The 21,968-nt window shown below is 41.3% G+C and overlaps 2 protein-coding genes across 3 annotated transcripts; both read right to left on the minus strand.

Moving 5' to 3' along the window:
• Nucleotides 1–2,757: 2,757 nt before the first annotated feature.
• Nucleotides 2,758–5,424, minus strand: clec3a (C-type lectin domain family 3, member A). Of its 2 annotated transcripts, none has more exons than XM_054732136.2 (3): nucleotides 4,117–5,424; nucleotides 3,911–4,003; nucleotides 2,758–3,378 (listed from the first exon to the last, which is right to left on the minus strand). In XM_054732136.2, exons 1-3 carry the CDS (start codon nucleotides 4,196–4,198, stop codon nucleotides 2,981–2,983), a joined length of 573 nt encoding a protein of 190 aa, XP_054588111.1. In that variant the 5' UTR covers nucleotides 4,199–5,424; the 3' UTR covers nucleotides 2,758–2,980. The 2 variants fall into 2 exon arrangements, with proteins under 2 accessions (XP_054588111.1, XP_015808443.1); XM_015952957.3 differs by having other exon boundaries at nucleotides 4,093–5,424.
• A 135-nt stretch (nucleotides 5,425–5,559) lies between these two features.
• On the minus strand, nucleotides 5,560–20,959 carry vat1l (vesicle amine transport 1-like). The gene is made up of 9 exons (XM_015952958.3): nucleotides 19,607–20,959; nucleotides 18,999–19,128; nucleotides 18,636–18,851; nucleotides 18,319–18,461; nucleotides 14,642–14,745; nucleotides 13,970–14,025; nucleotides 13,659–13,853; nucleotides 7,502–7,585; nucleotides 5,560–7,364 (listed from the first exon to the last, which is right to left on the minus strand). The coding sequence occupies exons 1-9, from the start codon at nucleotides 19,819–19,821 to the stop codon at nucleotides 7,266–7,268; spliced, it is 1,242 nt and encodes a 413-aa protein (XP_015808444.1). The 5' UTR covers nucleotides 19,822–20,959; the 3' UTR covers nucleotides 5,560–7,265.
• Between the last annotated feature and the right edge of the window lie 1,009 nt (nucleotides 20,960–21,968).

Consider the following 21,968-nt stretch of genomic DNA (forward strand, 5'->3'; position numbering starts at 1 on the left):
TATACTTAATGCACCCATTCATGTTTCCTCAACAAGACCCTTCATCACTATTTTAACCAACTCCATAACGTGCTTCTATCATGTTTTTAAATAAACTTTATTTTCAACTTCCAACATAACAAACACAAAAAACTAATAGGAACATAATACATAGACAAAGTTTATTTAAAAAGTGCCAGGGGTTTGTCAAAGTACAGAATGTAATAATTAATACCTGAGCTGGGATACTCAAAGATAAACACAGATACACATATTTAAAGCTGTCAAGCTCAGAGCAAAGTCATCAGCATATTAGAGTCAGAGCATATTTTCATTGTTTTACCAGCGTTAAGATTGTGTGAGGTACATAACGTGTGCAAATAAAGCTTAACTTACTTTTGAAAATACAGAACAGAGGCTGGGTTTCCATAACTTTGCATTTGTGTACGTAAAACTTAGCCAAAAGCAAAAATAAATTCATTACAAAAAAGCAGATTTGTGTTTCCTTTCATACATAATAGTAAGTAAGTAAGTAAGTAAAAGTTTATTTATATAGCGCCTTTCACAGATATAAATCACAAAGCGCTGTACAACATGATAAAGATCAGGGCAAATACCTCTAACCAATAAAAACATCAGAAAAACAATAGCAGTGATAAACGTAGAAAATAAAATCATGAGTATAAACAAAGTGAAGGTGTGAACCCGAACAAAGCCATCTTTTTGAAACATTTAATAATAATAATAATACATCCAAACAGTAAATTTTTTAATTGAAGCTGGAAGGAATGCAGATTTTTTCCCCCACAAAGATTCTTCCACTGTTATTGTGTGAATGGAAATGACCAAAATGTGGAAGGTTGTCACAGTCATCATTTTTACCATAACTTGCTTTTTATGCTGACTAAAGCAACGCTTCACCCAAAAGGTGCTTGTTCTTCACAGTCCCACAGTGACTTAATGTGTGCTGAATTAATTTGAAAGTATCAAAAAGCTACGACGTGAGACAAAAACTAAACTGTGACAAAATGTATCAAAAACAGTGGTAATCGTAGTAATCATGATAATAGTTTAATAACCAAATTGAAGGACCCAGAATCTAAATTGGCTGGAATTGTGAGATTACCTAATATTGCACACCCCTACTGTTAATACACTGCAGTGCATGTTGTTAATAAATGTCAAACAAACAAATACTTCAAGTCACACTCATGTTTATGTTATCCCCACGAGTTCTATAAACAAGCAGATGCCCTTTATGATCTGAGATGCTAAAAAGTTATTGAAGGTTTAGGGAGTCATTCTAAAATTGTTTGGCTAGATCAACTAAAGTGCTATTCATTTTTCACAGTCAACATTTAATATTTCACAGAAGTTTGTCTTCCCAGAACGGTGACTCTAAATGTATGTGTTTCTGCTAGAACCAACATGTCAATAGAGACAAACTGCATTGTTATTACTAGTTACATATTACTATTTACTTTTTTATTCAGCTCTTTTAATTTTCAGCATTACGTTAAAGATATTTGCCTTATTTAACTCTGTGAACACCCTGCACCTTATATGGTAAATCACCTTATATGGTTAATTATGTTACCATACAGTAAGGGTACAGTGACGTTGGTGCGTTTTTGTGTCGTAGGCAGATAAAACATAATAAGCACACTCAGATACAAGTTAGCTTTAATTTTAACCTGTTTAACCGGTTTTCTAAATGTGTGTAGTTGAACAAACAACAGATAGAATGACTGAATGAAATCAAGTTGGTTGCTTCCACGAAAGACTATAAAACTATCAATATCAAAAGTCCAAGCTTCATAATAATAAACAATTTGGAGTTAAGATGTGCTTCTGATTACATCTGGTACAAATGTTTGATGCCCTACCAAACGTGGGTGACTGACAAGTCTGTATCTTTCAGTCAACAAATGGTAATGGCCTGTAATACTTCAACCGCCCAAGGCACTTTACAACATAATCAGTCATTCACTCATTCACAAACACATTCACACGCTGGTGGGGATGAGCTACGATGTAGCCACAGCTGCTCTGGGGCGCACTGACAGAGGCGAGGCTGCCGAGCACAGGCACCACCGGCCACTCCGACCACCACCAGCCGGCAAGGTGGGTTTGGCCAAGGACACAATGACAACGACAAACTGAGCGGGGCTCGAACCTGCAACCTTCCGATTACATGGCAAGCACTTAGCTCCTGTGAAAGTCACGACAAAGGCCCATAAGCATGCAAACTTGAATTTGATTCTTTATGTGGGAGTACTGAAAACCATATTTTTTTTAATAACTGTTACTGCACATTCCCACATATTTGGCTTTCCTTCAGTTTGCAGCTGCAGCATATCCGAGCAAATTGTGACACATTTTAGCACATTGTCACCCGAGAGCAGGAAGGTTCAAGGTTTGATAAGAGTCCCTTTCTGCTTGTGTTTTTGGTGAGTCTGTTTATTTCTGGATAATCTGGGTTTTCTCCCACGTTCCAAAGAAAGGTCATCTGGAGACGTGAGACTCTTGCATCGCTGTTTGGTTATAAACTTAAGTTTTGAGACAGGAAACATAGATTGCATGCTAAAGATGTTGTTTAGTGCTCCAACACAGAGTCTGACACTGAAACAAACATCTAGAAAAGAATGAATTACAGATGATGCTTGTTACTGCTGACAGAAAGGAGAGTCACTCACAAAAGGAATCATCTCACATTAAAAACTCTGTTGCTGATCAGAAACTGGCTCAAAAAAATAATCGAAAATAATAGAAACAAGAAACTTTTATATATTTATTTTGTTATCTTTGCACATAAATTGGTCTTTCTCTGAGACCTTTTCATTGTACTAAAGAGAAATTCATGTTTCTTGATGTTTTTGATAAGTACTGTGTTTTGGTAGTTTTCTGACAGCCTAAACAATCACAACAGTCATCTTTCTGTCACAAACTGGTAACCTAACACTTTCATCCCGTCTCCTTAAACTCTTGTGCATGTTTTACTTTAGGGAATGATATATTCACAGATGTACTTCTTCAGGCTTCTGCACACCTCATCGTACCACTTTCCCTGTGCAGCCACTGAAAGCACCACACAGCTCTCCCTCTTTGTACCCGTTGGCTGCTTCTTGGAGCGATCCCAGTTGAAGTAACTGACTGGCAGGCTGTTGACGTCCACATACTGGCCTTCTTTCACAATGTCTGCCACACCGATCCAGAAGTCCCTGGTCTCTGGGGCACTTCTCTTTGCATAGTCTCTCAGCTCGTTGTTCTCCAGCACATCTCGTGGTGTTGCGAGAGTCCCTCCCTGAGCGATGCAGTCTTCATTTGCTTCGTGGTAATGTTTTGGTTCCTCGACTGTGAGGTAACACTTTCTGTTGGCTTTGAAGCCCCTGAGGCACACTGAGAACATAGAGGGATTGTTTCAGTAGTGAAATGAGATGAAAAGATCTAAATTGTTGCAATGTGTTTCTCTTGTTTCCCCCTCAAGAGATCTGTTTGCTCCGTTTATAACCAAATGTGCATCTAATGAAGCTTAAATTTACAATTATGGCTTTTGTTGCCCTCTACTGGTTACTGGGAGCAAACGGGAATTTTGAAATCCTGTCATTTATGGAAAATGTTCCAAAAAGTAGGGCTTGAGGATTACTTCTTGATGTCATCTTCAGTATATAGTATATAAAAATCCTAATAGCATATTTTTACTTTAAAAGTTGGAAAAGTTAAAAGTAACAGATGCAAATGGACATAATTAGTAAAAAAAAAAAAAAGCTATTTCTTAGCTTTTTAAACCATGTTTTTACAGTTCAAACATCAATTTAGGGTCACACGTCTTTGCCATTGCTTTGTTGGTTTATTTTCGCTGTCCAGAATTTACATATCTATGATTTTCTATTCTGTAATCATTCAAAAAGGCATTTCAAGTGGGTTTTACCTGTCTGCAGCATCAGTATCTCTTTCAGCGAGTTCACCTCCTGCCACAGCTTCTCAAGCTCAGTCATCACATCACTTTCCTTTGGACCCAAAGCTGTTCCTCAGCAAGGAGGAGAAGAATAACATGAGATGGGCATCAACACACAGAGCACATTATCCATGAATGGTGTGTTGCAGAGCTACCTCTAGCCGGTCTGATTACAGCACCTTTCTTTTGGCGTAGAACGTGGCTGCAGCAGAGCAGAGAGAAGCTGAGAGCAAGGAAGACCTGTAGGACCCAAAGAGCCATGTCTGGATGCTACGGTGCAGGACTCACTGTGAAGGGAACCAAAACTCCCACAGGCAGCCTGATATATAAATATACTGGCCCTCTGTGTGCCCGTCTGGGTTCTCTTTCTGCTTTGGCTCCAGAGCTGTTTGTTTATGTCCAAACATCAGGAGGAGGTGAGGCTGGGAAACGGGGAGAGACAAACAGTGATCGCCTTGTGTCCAGCTTATTTTTAGATAAATATTTACATGGAACAAGATGCAATAAGCAACGTGTCCTTTCGTTTCATTAAATAACTTGAAATTTGTTGACCGTTTCATTGATACAGCGGTGCTCCTAATCCCAGGTCTGTCATGTTTTAGTTTTGGACACAGAAAGCCAAAGGGGAGCTAATATTTCTTAAATGTCAGGAAACAAATCAACACCTAGAAAGATGTGATTAAAGTAGACTGATTAGTCTACAAAACGTGTTTATTAACAATGTTACTGTATTAATTAATCAATTAATTAATAAGCCAATAATGCTGTTGGTTGTTGACAGGGTTCCTGTGACGATTTTAATGTCTGAAATTTGTCTTAAAGGGTTCTCCAGGTCTAGATAAAGAAACTTTTGTTTCCTGTCTCTTTATTTTAAAGATTATAGTCTCAATGACAAACAACAGTTGAGTTCAATAAATGAATGAATGAAAATTGCTCTTAAAGATGGACAGACACATGTGAGTTTATGTGACAGAGTAGATACTGATAAGATAAGTATATTACAGATCAAATAAAGGTATCCATATTAAGCCACAATAAAGGCACAGAATGGTTTATTAAAGAGCAAGTCACCCCCTACCAGAGTCTTATTCCACTCCCATTTCCTGTGTCAAAAAATGCACCACAAGGAGGCGTTGCCTGGCAGACCGAGAGGGCGGAGAAACTTATCTCCTCGTTGTGCGTTCGTCTTCTTAACACCTTAATCTAAGTGCTGAAATGTCTCCTCGTTCTTCATTAGTTTCTACAGGAGTGGTTCATCACTAAATGAAACAAACCAGCTGTGTTCATGATCTAAAACATGCAGGCAACATGCGGTTCGCCACTCTGAAGTTGCAAATGTGGTATTCTGGCTACATCAAGCTGTGGGGGTCAGAGTGACATTTTCAGTAACTCTGTAAAGGATCATTTTAGCACATACTGGCTTAAGAAAACGATTTAAAAACACAAAAATGATTACGTTTAATATTTAAAGATCCAGTATAAATCATGCAGAGGCATGTTAAATGTTCTATATTAGTTTTAAAAAGTGAAAAACTCAGATTCCTGAATTCATAAAAAGGTTTTTATTATAGGCCATGAAATATTTTGAAGTCGTCATTGGAAAACAAAACTCATGAGTGTCATTTACTTTGCAGATAAATTTATTCAAGTAAACAGAGCAGCGCTCAAAGAAAATACACAACAAAACCGTGACAAAAATACTGGACCATATAGTTAAAAGGAATGCTCTAAACACACAACGATGCTCAACCTCATCACAGTCTGGTTGCAAAGCCAGTGATTGACAGCTGATTTATATTTATTTTATGTCAAACTGGAAGAATTCCAGAATACCTGCCAATCTGAAACATGGTGAGAATGCTAATGGTGAAAAGGAAAAGTTTGTTATTCTAAAACTAAAAACAAAACACACAACTACACGGGGGATGGTGTATTCTTCTAAGTACTACACAGTGTTGCTCAAACCTCCACCATTTTGCTTCCAGCATTATTTCACAGTAAAACAAACTCGTTTACAAGTAACATGGCACTTTTGTCGTGAGGCACCCAAATGTAAACACCTTTAGTCGGAGAGACCAAGCAGAAATTCCACAGACCTTCAGCTGCAGTCTGACTTAATAAAAACCCACGTTTGATAATATTCCGCTAGATATAATAAATTTGACTTCCTGAAACTAAACCAAACATTTCTGCCGGTTTGCTGTAACTGTAACACTATGTGAGTTTTGTGTTTCAGTAAAGTTCCTTCTGGAATCAATAAACTGTTATACTTTAACAGTGCAAGTCACCCCCTACCAGAGTCTTACTCCACTCCCACTTCATGTTTGAAAAATGTAACAAATGCTGTTGCCTGGCAGATCGAGAGGGCGGAGCCGCTAACAAATACACACACAGGCTCACAAAGACATTGAGACATCATATGGTACCAGCTAATGTCATAGGGTACCTCTTAGCCAATAGCGGTGACAGATTTGAATTCGAATGCAGTGCAGAGTTTTTACCTGACGACGGCGCAACACTGACAGTTTTAGGCAGAATATTTCAATTTTAACTAAGATGCACTAAAGCGCCAAATCATTGACCACACGTGTCTACAGCACGTTTAGACATGCATTTGTCTAGTTTATCAGCAAAAAAAAAAAAAGATTTGGGGGTGACTTGCTCTTTTAAACAATAAAAAAAGAAAAAAATTGGAATACTTCATTTAAAAACAAATTTTTCTTTAATCCAATGTTTTATGCTGATGGTATTTGAACACATTCTTGTAGCTCAAAGGCACTGATGATCCCATGACGTGTATTAAGAATTACTCTCAAGAATAAGATTTTGTGCAAATATTCACCACCTCTTCTGTTGGCACTTTACTTACTTTAACCTCATTTTTAAAAAAGGTATCTACAACCTTAGCATCATGCATCAAGAACTTTGTTTGTTTTCACAGAGATCAGGTGAGGATTACAATCGACTTAATAATAAAGGCTTCATTAAGAGTGTGCTTCATAAATAATAGCAGGTCAGCAGGTTTAGAAGCTGATTCACTTATGATGCCATGGTCTTTAAAATGCACACACACCCACTGACATCACATCAAACACAAACTTTAACACTGGCTTCAGAGCAGCTCGTTATTCTTCACTTCCCCTTCTCTCAACCAATCGGCTACCAGATAGCAAATAATAAGCACAAATGTGTTCTGTACATGTAAACATCTATAAACACAGGACATGCAGACATACATACACACTCATGCGTAGTTGTGTGAATCTGCGCAATTTCTCAGGTCTCTACTGAGTTGTGGTGGTGTGGGTGGGTGGGTGGTTTCATGGTTCTAGTGAATGAAAGGCATCCGCTCCTTGCTGTCATTATCTCCCTCTTGCTCCTCTTCTTCCTCTCCAGCTTCACTGGTCTCTGTGCTGTCATTGGCCATCTAGTGGGTAAAGAGTTTTATTGCAACAGTTAACTGATTAGTAAACAAATGGCACAGAAGTAGTGTTTGTGTTGTGTTGTGATTTAACTTTTTGTGAAGAAATATTTCAGAAATAATGATGTAACTACTATTTTTACCAGAGGGGTTGGAGACTTTTCAATGTCCAGAATCAGTTTTCCGACGTTACCTCTGTCATGAATTCTCTGCATGGCCTCTTTCACCTGAGAAGAAAACATGCAATAAAAATGAATGCAAATATCAAACAAATGGATAAATACCTAAACTGACTTAATTGGTGTTATAAATGGATAAAGGTAAGTTCATATTTGTGATTTTATTCATAGTTTAACTGTTCTGTTTTTCTTTTCTTTCAAAGTTCACACCGAAATGTTTTAAATTTAAGACAACAACGTTTTTAGTAACAATAAAACATAATTTTAACATAGGCATATTGGGTTGTCTTTGTGTAGGAAATGTGCTGTATAAGTAAAGCTGTCTTGTCCTGTCTAAAAACCAGAATGTATAAAATCTCTGTAAAAAGTGTTTAGTGCTGCCGTGAAAGTGCAAAACAGCTGTTTAAGCTGCTGGTCTAGTCCACACATCAGGTTAATGATTTCCTGTCTTCAGATTAGCTTTTCAGAAACAAAGTCTCACGTCACTAAAACGAGTTAAAGGGATATTCCACCCCAAAATAAAATTATGTCTTTTATCATATTTCTCATAGTTAGATGAGTATATATAGTTAGATATGTAGGGAAAAACTATTTGTAACCAGCCCAGTCATACTTCTGATCTGGCAGTACTCTTTTAGCTTTAGCTTAGCACAAAACAATGTATGCAAATGGTAACAACTAGCCTTAAGTGTGAAAAAGTCATCACATTTATTCAGTAGTGATCCTAATTCTGCTTAGTGACCTAAATATTCACATGGGCTGCAAGTGAAAATAATAAGTAACACAAACGGATCACGGGCGCCATTTTAGGCTTGGGACTACTTTATGATAAAGCACAGCTGTAAGCGTCTGCCGAAAGGTGCAAGGACGTGACACAGCAGCTCCAAAAACACCTGCTTACATAACCACGACTGCACATGCTGTTAGTGAGCGCCATAATCACTATTCACTCACATTGTCTTATGCCTAGCGAAAGCTAAAGGAGTATGCCTGAGATGGTTACAACTAGTTTTTGTTTTCCTACATATCTAACTATGGGGAATATTGCACACGAGTGGGAATATCTCTTTAAACCTGTTCTACTTATTCAATCCTTAATAATTAAATGATTGAGAATACGTCGTCGTCTTCCTCCGCTTATCCGGGTTCGGGTCGCGGGGGCAGCATCCCAACTAGGGAGCTCCAGACCTTCCTCTCCCCGGCCTTCTCCACCAGCTCCTCCGGCAGGACCCCAAGGCGTTCCCGGACCAGGTTGGAGATGTAACCTCTCCAACATGTCCTGGGTCGACCCAGGGGCCTCCTGCCGGCAGGACATGCCCGAAACACCTCCCCAGGGAGGCGTCCAGGAGGCATCCTGACCAGATGCCCAAACCACCTCAACTGGCACCTTTCGATCCGGAGGAGCAGCGGTTCTACTCCGAGTCCCTCCCGAATGTCCAAGCTCCTCACCCTATCTCTAAGGCTGAGACCGGCCACCCTATGGAGGAAACTCATTTCGGCTGCTTGAATCCGCGATCTCGTTCTTTTGGTCATTACCCAAAGCTCATGACCATAGGTGAGGATTGGGAAGTAGATCGACCGGTAAATCGAGAGCCTGGCTTTCTGGCTCAGCTCCCTCTTCACCACGACAGATCGGCTCAGCGTCCGCATCACTGCAGATGCTGAACCAATCCGCCTGTCAATCTCCTGATCCCTCCTACCCTCACTCGTGAACAAGACCCTGAGATACTTAAACTCCTCCACTTGAGGTAGGACCTCTCCCCCGACATGGAGTTGGCAAGCCACCCTTTCCCGTTCGAGAACCATGTTCTCAGATTTGGAGGTGCTGATCCTCATCCCAGCTGCTTCATACTCGGCCGCGAACCTACCCAGTAAGAGCTGAAGGTCAGAGCTGGATGAAGCTAAGAGGACCACATCATCCGCAAAAAGCAGAGACGAGATTCTCCTGCCACCAAACTCGACACACTCCACACCACGGCTGCGCCCTGAAATTCTGTCCATAAAGGTATTGAACATAACCGGTGACAAAGGGCAGCCCGGCCGGGAGAGCCCTGCACGGGCCTAAAATCTGAGCCTGTGTCTGGCCCGGCCCGAGGGGGTGGAGCCCCAGCCCAATCCGGTCCGAGAAGGTTTTCAGGATTCTCTGGCCCGACCCGAGCCCGACTTTTTTTTTAACCTTTCATAATGTTTTTGCGTGATAGAATGCTCCGCATTCGCGTTATCTGTGAGAAGCGTTCTGCAGTAAAAAAGAAAAAAAAAAAAAGAAAAGAAAAACAGCATTTTGTCACGCTGCCTCCTTCACAACCCTCGACATCCTCCGGGGGAGGACCACACACTCACTCAGGCCAACCGAACTCCACTACCCAGCATTCCCAGCGCCAGTCTTCCGGCCTACGTCACCCGCCACATCTACATAAGGAAGTACAGCTCAACGCCAAACCACTCAGTCATCGTTCTAACCGAACTGTGCTCCGAGTTCCGACCAGATCCAACCCGATCACTCAGCCCGTTCTGACCAGATCAGCCCGTGCTACTCACCCTGCCGACTCAAAGTAAGTCAGCTTGTTACCTTTTGGAGCCACCGTGCTCTCCATTCATTATACGGTTTGACTCCTAGAACAAACCGCGTGTCAACCTGCCCGGCTTCAGTCACTCCGCGCTCAGGTTTACAAACACGCTACATCCCGAACTCTCACTCCGGTTCAGCTCAGCTCGAGTCAGGCCTTACACATTTAATGCAGCTTTTTTTCTAACAGAGCATATTTTTCGAGCAGCAGATGAAATTTACTAACACTATATTAATTGGATGCGCGTGCGTTTGTATATTTAATCTGCTCTGAAAATGCGCTCTTGTGCAATTAGTAAAAAAGCAGCATTCTAATTTTCTAACTGCAGAGCGCATTTTCAGAGCGGCAGATTAAATAAACGCCCCCAATTAGCGCTTGTAAATTTAATCTGCTGCTCTGAAAATGCGCTCTCCAGTTAGAAAAAAAGCAGCAATGAATGCTGTATTTTTTTAACTGCAGAGCAAATTTATTCACAGAAAAACGGAATGCTGCCGTTTTCATGAGAATAAACGAATGGTTTCTGACATATCAAAGTGGACATAAAATGGCATATGAGAATAGGGGCACATGTTTCAGTCAGCAGTTTGAGAATTCGTTTATATAGGCGCATTTATAAACCACACAGACCTTAACTAAGCTAACGGTGCGTGAAAAGCAGGCAGGTGCTGCTGCGTTCAAGTGTTTCAGTTTTTTTTAATGAATTCGATTAAAAATAAAGGCGCCCGGCCCGTGTCTGAGGTAATTACACAGTTGTTGGCCCGAAGCCCGGCCCTCGGGCCCTAGGGCTTCAGTACAGGGCTCTACCGGTCGAGCCCCATGGGCGAAAGCCCGGCCACCAGGCGCTCGCTCACGGGCCCCAACCCAAGGCCTGGCTCCAGTGTGGGACCCCGGTAACCCTCCGGGCCGGGTACTCCAACTCTTTTGGGCCATTCCCATCTGTACCGGGTCGGCCCGAGCCGGGTAGCCCCAGTCGGCCCCAGCCTGGCCCGGTTGATTCCACACATCCTTGTCTTAAGCCCATGTGGGCTGATTCTACCCACCAATCAGAGGCTTGCTCTAATGGAAGGTGTAAATTTGCTGTCAGCAGTGGGTGTGTTGGCCCTGGTCGGCCTGAAGCAGACCCCCTCGAGAAGAGGGCTGAGAATGAGCCTTGGTTGGCCCGGAAAAATACCAGGCCACCCAGATATGTAACAACCTACGTTACCCGGCCCGGGCCGACCCGGTACAGATGGGAATGGCCCATTTGACTTTACCTCCAAGAAAGATCATGTGAACCATTCTTTGTCTTACCCTTCACCTAAGACCAATTTGTCATGGGAGATCATACCAGGGGCACAAAGTGCCCCAGACAACATAGCTCCTAGGATCATTAGGGCACTCAAACTCCTCCACCACGATAAGGTGACGGTTCAATGAGAATACATGAATTTAAAATTCAACTTTAAATTCTGGCACCAAAATAGAAACTCAATGCAGAGTTGAACGTGGACATAAAAACGTCAAAACATCAGTGCTCATCATTAAAGGCGAACATGTGCAAAAAACAGACGGTGCCATATCTCACTAACATGTGTGCATCTTTGTCCAAAAGCCACCAAAGTACGGTGGACTCATCCAGTCAAAATTGGCAATAAATAAAAATGTGGGGAAAAATGTAAACAAATAAATCAGAAAAAAAAGAGAAAACAAGTGAGGTAATAAAATAATAAAGAAATTAATACATATTCAAATTAAATTAAAGAGCAAATAAATAAATGTATTTGATATTTATTTATTCATTTACGTTCTTATTTCCTCATGTATTGATTAATTAATTGATTGATTGATGGATTGATTATTGTGGCAGGATGGTTCCTTCATACCAAAACCATTCTAAATTCAAGTCAAGAATAAAATTAGCCCTCAAACTAGTCTTGGACTTCTCCACAGGATTTTTCAGCGGAATGAAGACGAGCTTTACAAGCGTTTTATGACCTAGATGTTTTTGTAAAATGGGTCAGTAATTAGAGTGAGAAGGTCACTGGCTGTCTCTGTTTTTACTGGGTCATCTAGAAATCTGAAGCAATTAAAAACTAAATATTTTTATCCATAAAACTGCTGGTCAGAAAACCTCCCACTATGTTGTTCCTCTCAAACACATATTCCTCAGCGCTTCAGTCCAGAAAGAGAGGTTGCCATGGTCAGCATGTAAGCTAGCACCCAATTAATTCTTCCAGGCATATTAACGAGTGAAGCAGGTTGTCTCCCAACACCACATCCCACGCTATCTAGCTCTCTAATGAAATTCTTCATGGGCAATGGTTTCAGTGAATGGCCTGAGCAATTTGCCAGAGTTTATTGACAACACTACATGGGAAGTTTCCCATGAGAAATAAAAATGTGAGGACAGCAGTCAGCTCTTCAACCTCTCTTTCTATTTCTGACAGTAGAGTTGAGAAGGACTCACGCAGAGCTTCATGTGAAGTAATGCTAACAGAAAAAGTCATTTGAACTCCTGAACCATCAAGAAAATAAAACAAGATACATCTTAAACTGGCATCTAAAACACAAACGTGCAGAAAGGCAAGAAAACATAAAAGTAGGAGACGTTCCTGTTATTTCTACCGTGCTCTGGTGCTCTGTCTGCAGCTGGTCCTGCAAACAAACATGAGTAATAAAGAGAAGGGGAACATCCACATGACCAGGCATGGAGGTTAAACTAAAGCTGTCACATGAATAAGCCAACACTTTAATTAACCCAGTACCGTGGAGTGGGCTGTCTAGAAGTGGTGTTAGAGATTAAGATTTGGTGAAAGGAACCACCTGCTGAGCATTTTTAGGATCATGTTTTCTCATTTAAGCCACAACTGGGATAAATTATGTCTAAAATGAACATTTAGATATAAACTAAGTAGAAACATATCTTTGTGAAAATTAAGAAAGGACTGCGTGAAAATTTGAACTCTGTCAAGACATTGCATAAAGATACTTTCTCAATAAGACCTTCACAAATACAGCGTGGTTCAAATTGTAATGTGAAATGTATGTTTAAGGATTTTAAATTTGGTTTTAATATGAGTCACAAGGACAAGAACCAGCACCTCTAAATGTATTAAATGGATACTTTGCAACTTTTTCATATTTTTGAATCATTTTCTTGAGACAGTATGTGCTAAAAGGACCCTTTACAGGGTTAACAAAATGTCACTCCGCCCTCTGTGGCCAGAATACCAGACTTGCAACTTCAGAGTGCCGGTCCGGTCCCTGTTGGAGCCGACATGCCTGGTGCTGGAGTCTGCTTCCAGCACGTTATAGATGGTGAGCACAGCTGATTTGTTTGATTTAGTGGTGAATCACACCTGTAGAAACTAATGAAGGCTGAGGAGACATTTACGCCGTTAGATCAAGGTGTTAAAAAGATGAACGCACAGCGAGGAGAAGCCAAAACTGCCAAGTATCCCTTTAATGTCATAAAAAGGCATTAACACCTTTTATTTTTCAAAATGTCTAAAAAGAACGATAACATATTTTTTCACATAATGTTAAAACCTTTTTGTCATTTTTCTGGTTTTTACCTCCTCCAGAGCCCACAGGGAGTCCACCACAGGCCTGATCTTCTTCTGTTCATAGAGGCACAGGAGTTTGTCCATCACTGACTTCACCAGGCTGCATCTCCCTTGTTTGAAGAGGAGGTTGAGGAGCGAGAATCCTGCTATTACTTTGTTCTCCTCATAAAGTTTAATAGGATTCACTTTCTCCACCTGCCACCACTGGAGGATAAAAACAAAGCAGAAAAACACGAATTCTGGGTGATTCATTCATATATGTGCTTCAGAAATTCATACTGGTTCCTTTAAATATGGATGATAGTCAGCATCTGACTCACAGATTTAGCAAAGCTGAAGAAACTCTTTGTTTCCCCAGTGACCATGTTTGACGCGCCTGAAAAAACAAAAAGAAAAGGATTTTTGCTGTAGGCTGGACAGACGTGGCTGGTCAATAACAGGCAGGAAGAGTGAGGAAGGGGAGGAGGCGTGGGCCCCTCCGACCTTTAGATCCATGCATACATGTCGTTGCATATGTTCAGCACAACTACAGCTAATGAATTAATCTCCTGCTAATGATGCTGCTTAATGCACACAACCTGACAGGATTTGAGAGAGGAAGCTCCAAGGACACTCTTCAGATGCTGAAACCATGAATTTATTAACAATTATTATTAATGTTTTTGTAAAGGGGTTGCTGCTCTTATGCCTGCTTAGAAAAAAAGCTACAGGCCTTTGTCCTACACAAGGAAAATACTCCAATTCCAGCCTTTTAATAACTCATCTTTGGCTTATGCCCAAATATGTTTCAGCAAAGAGCTAACAATGAGGAAAAATTGTCTTTTTAAACAAGATAAAGACATTCTTTTGACTTTATTATTCAAACTTTGAAGGTATTTTTAACCCATATTTGTTTTAAAGTTTTAGCAAAAGAATAAAATCTGATAACTTGCCACACATTTGTATATTGTTGCAGAAAAGGCAGTAAAGAGGAAGCCAAATATTGTCTTAACCATAAAGGATGTAGGTTCCCAGAGGCTTCAGCAGACTCAGGCCTTTCCCTGTGTTGTCTCCGCACAGGCAGTCCAGCACAATGTCAACTCCTTCAGGAGAAATCCTGTAGATCAAAGCAAAACTTCACTTCATTAAAAATTCAGCTGCAAGCAGTTTAGAAGAGCATACACCTCAACTCCACCTGTCTATCGCATGGGTATAGCTGCAGGCACAGATAGCTTCAGTTCTTCCTGATGGTGAACGAGAAGCTTTTCTCCTTTTGACAAATCCAAGGATTTACTAATTTTATAGCCATTTTCATTTGTTCTGGCTAAGGAATAATTGCACAAGCCTCCATTATAACAAAACACCAATGCACACCCGCACCGTTCCTACCCCTCCTGCTCAACGGTCACTACCTGATAGTTTCAGGCCCATCAACTCTGTTGAGAGTTAGGAACCAAATATTTTTGTGAAAAAAGTCTATAAAACCTATTTCATATTTTGCAATAATGCATGAGTCAAAAATCCTGTTATAAAATGATTGTATAACTGTTTATGCAGGGAAGACTAAATCTAAAGGTATGAGAATCAGAGTTTATAAAACTGAATCTATGATTCATGCCGTGGAGTAAGGCTGCTCCATTGATTGTAAATACAGGTGCTGGCCAGTAAATTAGAATATCATCAAAAGGTTGAAAATATTTCAGTAATTCCATTCAAAACGTGAAACTTGTACATTATATTCATGCAATGCACACAGACCAATGTATTTCCGATGTTTATTACGTTTAATTTTGATATTTATAGGTGACAACCAATGAAAACATCAAATCTGGTATCTCAGAAAATTAGAATATTCTAAAGGCCAATGAAAAAATGTTTGTTTCTCTAATGTTGGCCAACTGAAAAGAATGAACATGAAAAGAATGTGCATGTATAGCACTCAATACTTAGTCGGGGCTCCTTTTGCCTCAATAACTGCAGTAATGCGGCGTGGCATGGACTCGATCAGTCTGTGGCACTGCTCAGGTGTTATGAGAGCCCAGGTTGCTCTGATAGTCGTCTTCAGCTCCTCTGCATTGTTGGGTCTAGCGTATTGCATCCTCCGCTTCACAATACCCCATAGATTTTCTATGGGGTTAAGGTCAGGCGAGTTTGCTGGCCAATCAAGGACAGGGATACCATGGTCCTTGAACCAGGTGCTGGTGGTTTTGGCACTGTGTGCAGGTGCCAAGTCCTGTTGAAAGGTGAAGTCTGCATCCCCATAAAGTTGGTCAGCAGCAGGAAGCATGAAGTGCTCTAAAACTTCCTGGTAGACGGCTGCATTGACCCTGGACCTCAGGAAACAGAGTGGGCCAACACCGGCAGATGACATGGCACCCCACACCATCACTGACGGTGGAAACTTTACACTGGACCTCATGCAACGTGGATTCTGTGCTTCTCCGCTCTTCCTCCAGACTCTGGGTCCTTGATTTCCAAAGGAAATGCAGAACTTGCTTTCATCAGAAAACATAACTTTGGACCACTCAGCATCAGTCCAGTCCTTTTTGTCCTTGGCCCAGGCGAGACGCTTCTTGCGCTGTTTCATGTTCAAGAGTGGCTTGACACACGGAATGCGACACCTGAATCCCATGTCTTTCATGAGTCTCCTCGTGGTGGTTCTTGAAGCGCTGACTCCAGCTGCAGTCCACTCTTTGTGGATCTCCCCCACATTTTTGAATGGGTTTGTCGTCACAATTCTCTGCAGGGTGCGGTTATCCCTAGAGCTTGTACACTTTTTTCTACCACATTTTTTCCGTCCCTTCGCCTGTCTGTTAATGTGCTTGGACACAGAGCTCTGCGAACAGCCAGCTTCTTTAGCAATCACCTTTTGTGTCTTGCCCTCCTTGTGCAAGGTGTCAATGATTGTCTTTTGGACAGCTGTTAAGTCAGAAGTCTTCCCCATGATTGTGGTGCCTTCAAAACAAGACTGAGGGACCTTTTAAAGGCCTTTGCAGGTGTTTTGAGTAAATCAGCTGATTAGAGTGGCAGCAGGTGTCTTCTATATTCAGCCTTTTCAGAATATTCTAATTTTTTGAGATACCAAATTTGGAGTTTTCATTAGTTGTCACTTATGAATATCAAATTTAAATGTAATGAACATTGGAAATACATTGGTCTGTGTGCATTGCATGAATATAATGTACAAGTTTCACGTTTTGAATGGAATTACTGAAATATTTTCAACCTTTTGATGATATTCTAATTTACTGGCCAGCACCTGTATATCGTTATCGCGATATAAGCATGCACAATATGCATATCGCAAGAACAGATAAATATCGCAATGAATAGTCAGCTCAAATGTTTGCTACACATGATGCATTCTGTCAGTCAAATGGAAGTATTATGTTTTTTTAACAAATCAAATAGAGCTCTTCACCCATTTGGCCAAATGGGTGGGTTCTCATAGTTTGGATGCCCGCCCCCGAGGCGGACGGCACTTAATACTGATGGTTAGCAAACAGTTGAGTCAGCTCTTTTTTGCTGATTCAGCTTTTCCCTGGATCCACTGATTGCCTTTTCTTGTTCATTTTCTTTTTCCCTTTCCTCACATCTTTTGCTTTTCTCATTTTAATGATTTTTTTGAATTTCTTTGTTTTAGATTATTTTTATTCCCGAGTTAAGTTTTTATTTATCGCAAGTAATATCGTCATCGCAATATTAATCACTGTTATCCAATATCGTAGGTTTTTCTTATATCGTGCAGCCCTACCGTGGAGAGACTTTATGTTCTTTCTAATGACAGATTCATAAAATATGATCATTCACTCCCCGGGACTGTCGGAGTAAGCTAAAACCCTACGCTTTTCCCTTCGTCTTCATCTGACTCTTTAGTTTTATGATCCAGATTTACCTGATGTGTTGCAGCGTCATCAAAAAAACTCTGTGAACTCAGTTTGTTACACAAAAAATCTGTTAGTCAGATTTTTATAAACTTTTATAATCTAATTACAGGAAAAGAGATGAAAGAGATTTTTTTTGTTTTTACTTTTCAACTCTAAGCACTATCCTGGCAGAAATGCTCAGTGGTCTTGTGATTCTCATGGTTTTTGCTTTTGTAAAAAGACTAATTTAACTGAACTTTGTGCTTGATCCTGGGAGGAATGTGCAGGCCAGAGAGATGAAAGACTGCTAATCCACCACCAGTGCTGATACGTGAGTCGATGGCACATCATTTAATATGAAGTCATTTAAACTGTAGCAAAGCATTACAGCTGTAAAATATCCAAGTTTCAACAATGGAAATCTTATCTTATCGTCAACATTTCATCCAATGCCTGGATCTTTGGCGTGTAATCCAGCTGACAGCATGCATGTAATAACATTTAGGGTATCGCTGCTCAGCTCTAATTGGTTCAGTTGTTCCACAGGCAGACCTCCACCCTACACAATGCTGCTTCTTTCTGACTGGAGCCAGTAGTTGCCATGGGGACCGCAGCCACACAAGCACAAATATAATGCAACTAGTAACATCTGCATCCTCACACAGCCCTCTGGCCTCAGCAATGGCCACGTTATCAGATCCGCTAGCATGTGGAGGAGCCTACTGCTACTTGAATTCATGGATTCTTGTTTAACAACATGATTGCAGATAAAACGCACCAAAACATCAAGTCAGGCACAACGCAGACAGATGCGGCATACTTACTTTTTGACTTCTTGAATGTAGTCCACATTTCTGTCAAAGAGGTGAGTGACGGAGTCTTTGATGGCTGCATGTTTGAAACAGGAGGCGATCCCAAACACGGTTATGTTCGGTACAGTGGAGCACAACTGAGCTACAGCTTGTCCCTGAAAATAATGAAAGCAACAAGAGTGGGGGGCGATCACTGAAATCCATGTTATTACCTTTAAAATGAATCATCTACATTGCAGTTTGGACGTTTTGAACAACATATTGGATTTGTGGAAATTTTTAACACGTGCAACGTCCAAACTGTGACTGCTTTTGGCCCGTGTACTTACTACACCACCTCCTGCTGAGTGGACCAACACTGACATTCCTTCTCGTAGATTTGCAACTTCAAAGAGCATCATATAAGCAGCCACAAAGTTCAGGGAGAACGCTGCCGCCTCAGCAAACGTCATTTCATCTGGCATCTTGTAGACATAATCCAATGGCGTGCAAACCACCTCAGCCCAGGCATTGTAATTCACAAACGCCATTACTCTGTCACCTATCTGGAAAGAAACATATTAGTGGCAAGACAGAAAGCAGACACAGATGAAAATTAATCATGTGTAGCACTAAAAGAGGATGATAAATGATTTTCATTGATGCAAATCCTCTATAATTGCATTTATTCTCACATCTCCTGCACTACTAACCTCAAATCCCTCAGTGTTTTCACCCACTGACTCCACTATTCCACAGCACTCAAATCCAGGAACTAGTGGGGGTTTTGGAGGATTTTCAATGTTCCCCTGACGTACCATCAAATCCAGGAAATTCAAGCCACTGGAACACAAAATAATTAGGAGCTCATTGGTTGTTGACATTGAATCCTTCTGATTTAATGCTTCAATCTAAATCGAAGTTTGCTTATCCGATATTTACAAACATATTTCATATGATTTCTTTATAGGCTATTAGATTTATTATCAGCAGTGACTCATGCTCCTCTGGGAAAACAAGGCCAGATTCCTCAAATATTCTGCATTAATCAAAAAGGAATGCACTTTAATTTGACCGTGTCTGCTATTTTCCAGCACTGCCAATAGCGCTGGCGCAGTTTGAAGACAAAAATGGCTTGATCACAATGTTTTAAAGCAGTTTAAAAGGACTGAATCAGACTGACATCAGTTTAGTCTGTAATGAACCTGCTCTGGAAAAGACCTGTGGCTTCACGGCTGCTCAACATGAAGCTTCCCTGCCTCCAGACTTTTTCTTCATGTTAACAGTGCACCTAAACAAAGCGTGAGGTCCTGATATTTACCATGCCTTGACGCGGATCTTCACTTCACCATCCTGAGGCTCGGGCATCGCCTTCTTGGTCACTCGGAGTTTGTTCAGACCTCCGAACCCCGTCAGGATCACAGCTCGCATTTCTTTGGCGTTACCGGGAGATTCCACGACCATCGTCTCTATCCCCGCATTTCTGTCTATCATGTACTCGGTTTCCTCCGTCGTTTCTGCTCCTTCTTTAGCCATGATGCCGGAGACCAGCTGCTGTCCCTCTCCGATCCTCCTCCGGAGTGATGTGGCGAGCGGGTTGAACGCAGACAGACGGGCGCTGCAATTCACCTGATTCACCCTCAGCGGCTGGTGCTGTCATGTTATCGCAGCAGCCCTAATGTTAATTATTCTTTCTCACAGGTCACACAAATGTCTGGTGTGGTGATTAAAAGTTAAGGAGTTTTGCAATAATTGACCATTTTCATCGCTCAGTGGCTAATTAATCGTGCACTAAACTTCAAAGTCCGATAATAAAACCCATGTAAGTTGAATTTTAAAAACCTTGGTTTACTTACTTTGAATAACTGTATTTAAATGTTACTGTTTTACATCGGCGGAGGAAACTAAAGTGTAGAAAAAATGACGAATGAAGCGTCACCATGGTTACCACACGTCGCGGAGACTTGAGCCCCACCCTGATAAACATGGTGGGACATTAGCACTAGCCAGTTAGCAAAAACATCTTACCTTGGACAGACTTGATTAACTGATTATTCAAATGAAACATTTGTGTACTGGTGTGATTTAGAAATTCTAATAAATAAAGATGACTTGCAGTTATTTTATTTACATTAGAGATAAACTTAAAAAAAACTATTTTGTTTGCTAAGTGACTAAAAGTGTTAATAAGAAAACTTCCTGTCAGCAAGTCCATCTCTATCAGTAAATACAAAAAATATTAAATTGTCAAATAACTAAACGGATAAGAAAATGACATAGCTGCTATCACATTAGTTACTTTTTCTGCTAAATGTACAAATATTAATTTTGTTGAGGACTGACATCCAGTGCTGTATTGGCATTTGAAACCACTTTAATTACCTCAAAGATGCATTAGCAAGCAATCTGTCGGTTAATCATTTGTCTGCCAAGTTTTCACTGCCAAGTTTTCAGCTAACAAATCATAGGGAACCAAATGGTTGATGCTTAAATATTCATTTATTTTCACCAGCCTTTATCTTCAGTATATTGTTCTCCGTAATAAGAATGCAATTATCCCCATCCCCCTTGTCCAAGTAGCCAGGGCGCTTGATCAATCGGGTCATAGTGACAGGATGCTCACACTGTCAAACCGTATTCTGCGCTTCAGGCTGTGTGTGTGTGTGTGTGTGGGGGGGGGGGGGGGGGGGGGGGGGAGATGGCATCATCCCGCGGGGACTTCCCACATGTGTGATTCATTATCGCTCTGAATGCTGTGAAGTTAACGAGCCTCTGACTTAACCCATTTTTATTCGTCTCTCACTGCTGTGAGGGGAGCGCGCGCACGCACAAACACAAGCAAGACTGCTCAGGTCAATTTGTTTAATAGTGGAGACACCGCAGACTTCTCCGTGCTCTTTTACCCGCTCATGTGCTCGGAGATGCACTCATGACATCACTGATATCTATTTTTCGTGCCAATTTTCGAGACTGCCCGTGTGCTCAATCATGTCCACATTCCTAAGGCAATATGGAATGAACTTGGCCAGGCTGGGGAGGGCGGAGTGGAGTGGTGTGGAGCTGATGCTAGTGTGTAAGTGGAAATGGTCCTTCCATTGTGTCTTCCTTTGGGTCTCCTCCAGGTTGGATGTGACTGGAAAACCTCACTAGGGAGGCGTCCAGGAGGCATCCTAACTAGATACCGAGCCACCACAACTGGCTCCTCTGTCGATGTGGAGGAGCAGAAGATGTACTATGAGCCCCTCCCAGATGAGCGAGCTTCTCACCCTATCTCTAAGGGAGAGCCCAGCCACTCTGCGAAGAAAACTCATTCTGGCCGCTTGTATCTGCATTCTTGTTCTTTCAGTCACTACCTAAAGCTTGTGACCATAGGTGAGGGTAGGAACGTAGATCGACCAGTAAATCGAGATCTTTGTCTTCCGGCTCAGCTCTCTTTTCACCATGACAGATCGGTAAAATGCCCGCATAACTGCAGACATAGCACCAATTTGCCTATTGATCTTGCTCTCCATTTTTCCCTCTCATGAACAAGACCCCGAGATACTTAAAACTCCTCCACTTGGGGCAGGACCTCATCCCTGACCTGGAGAAGGCATTCTTTTCCGACTCAAGACCATGGTCTCGGATTTAGAGGAGCTGATTCTCATCCAAGCTGCTTCACACTCGGCTGAGAACCGCTCCAA

This window comes from Nothobranchius furzeri, chromosome 9, assembly GCF_043380555.1.
Source record: "Nothobranchius furzeri strain GRZ-AD chromosome 9, NfurGRZ-RIMD1, whole genome shotgun sequence".
Taxonomy (NCBI): Eukaryota; Metazoa; Chordata; class Actinopteri; order Cyprinodontiformes; family Nothobranchiidae; genus Nothobranchius; species Nothobranchius furzeri.